General features: G+C 76.0%; 1 protein-coding gene across 1 annotated transcript in view; it reads right to left on the bottom strand.

Annotated features, from left to right (window-relative positions):
- The window catches only part of Itpka (inositol-trisphosphate 3-kinase A), a 9,272-nt gene extending 9,255 nt beyond the window's left edge, over window positions 1–17 (bottom strand). The window contains exon 1 of the mRNA XM_017801582.1: window positions 10–17. Coding sequence (XP_017657071.1) covers window positions 10–17 — 8 coding nt within the window. The remainder of the gene's footprint in view (window positions 1–9) is intronic.
- Between the last annotated feature and the right edge of the window lie 237 nt (window positions 18–254).

Below are 254 nucleotides of genomic sequence, written 5' to 3'. Positions count from 1 at the left end.
CCCCCCGGCCGCGCCATGCCCGTCGGGCGCCCGGGCAGAGTCATTTCCCCACGCGGGAGCAGAGCCCACCAGCCCGCGGCGCGGCTGGGACTGGAGAAGCTCAGAGCCGGGGGCTGGAGACTGCCCCGGGGCGGAGCTTGGGATCCGCCCGCCAGCCCCGCCTCGGCCGCGCCCCCCGCCCACTCCTTTCACTTTCGGAGAAAGCGCGGGCCTCCTGCCGCCGGGGCACCGCGGGGAAAGCTCCCTATGCTCCT

The sequence above is a fragment of the Nannospalax galili genome, unplaced genomic scaffold (genome assembly GCF_000622305.1).
Source record: "Nannospalax galili isolate Female #2095 unplaced genomic scaffold, S.galili_v1.0 scaffold342, whole genome shotgun sequence".
Taxonomy (NCBI): Eukaryota; Metazoa; Chordata; class Mammalia; order Rodentia; family Spalacidae; genus Nannospalax; species Nannospalax galili.
This window is presented reverse-complemented; position numbering and strand designations above follow the sequence as displayed.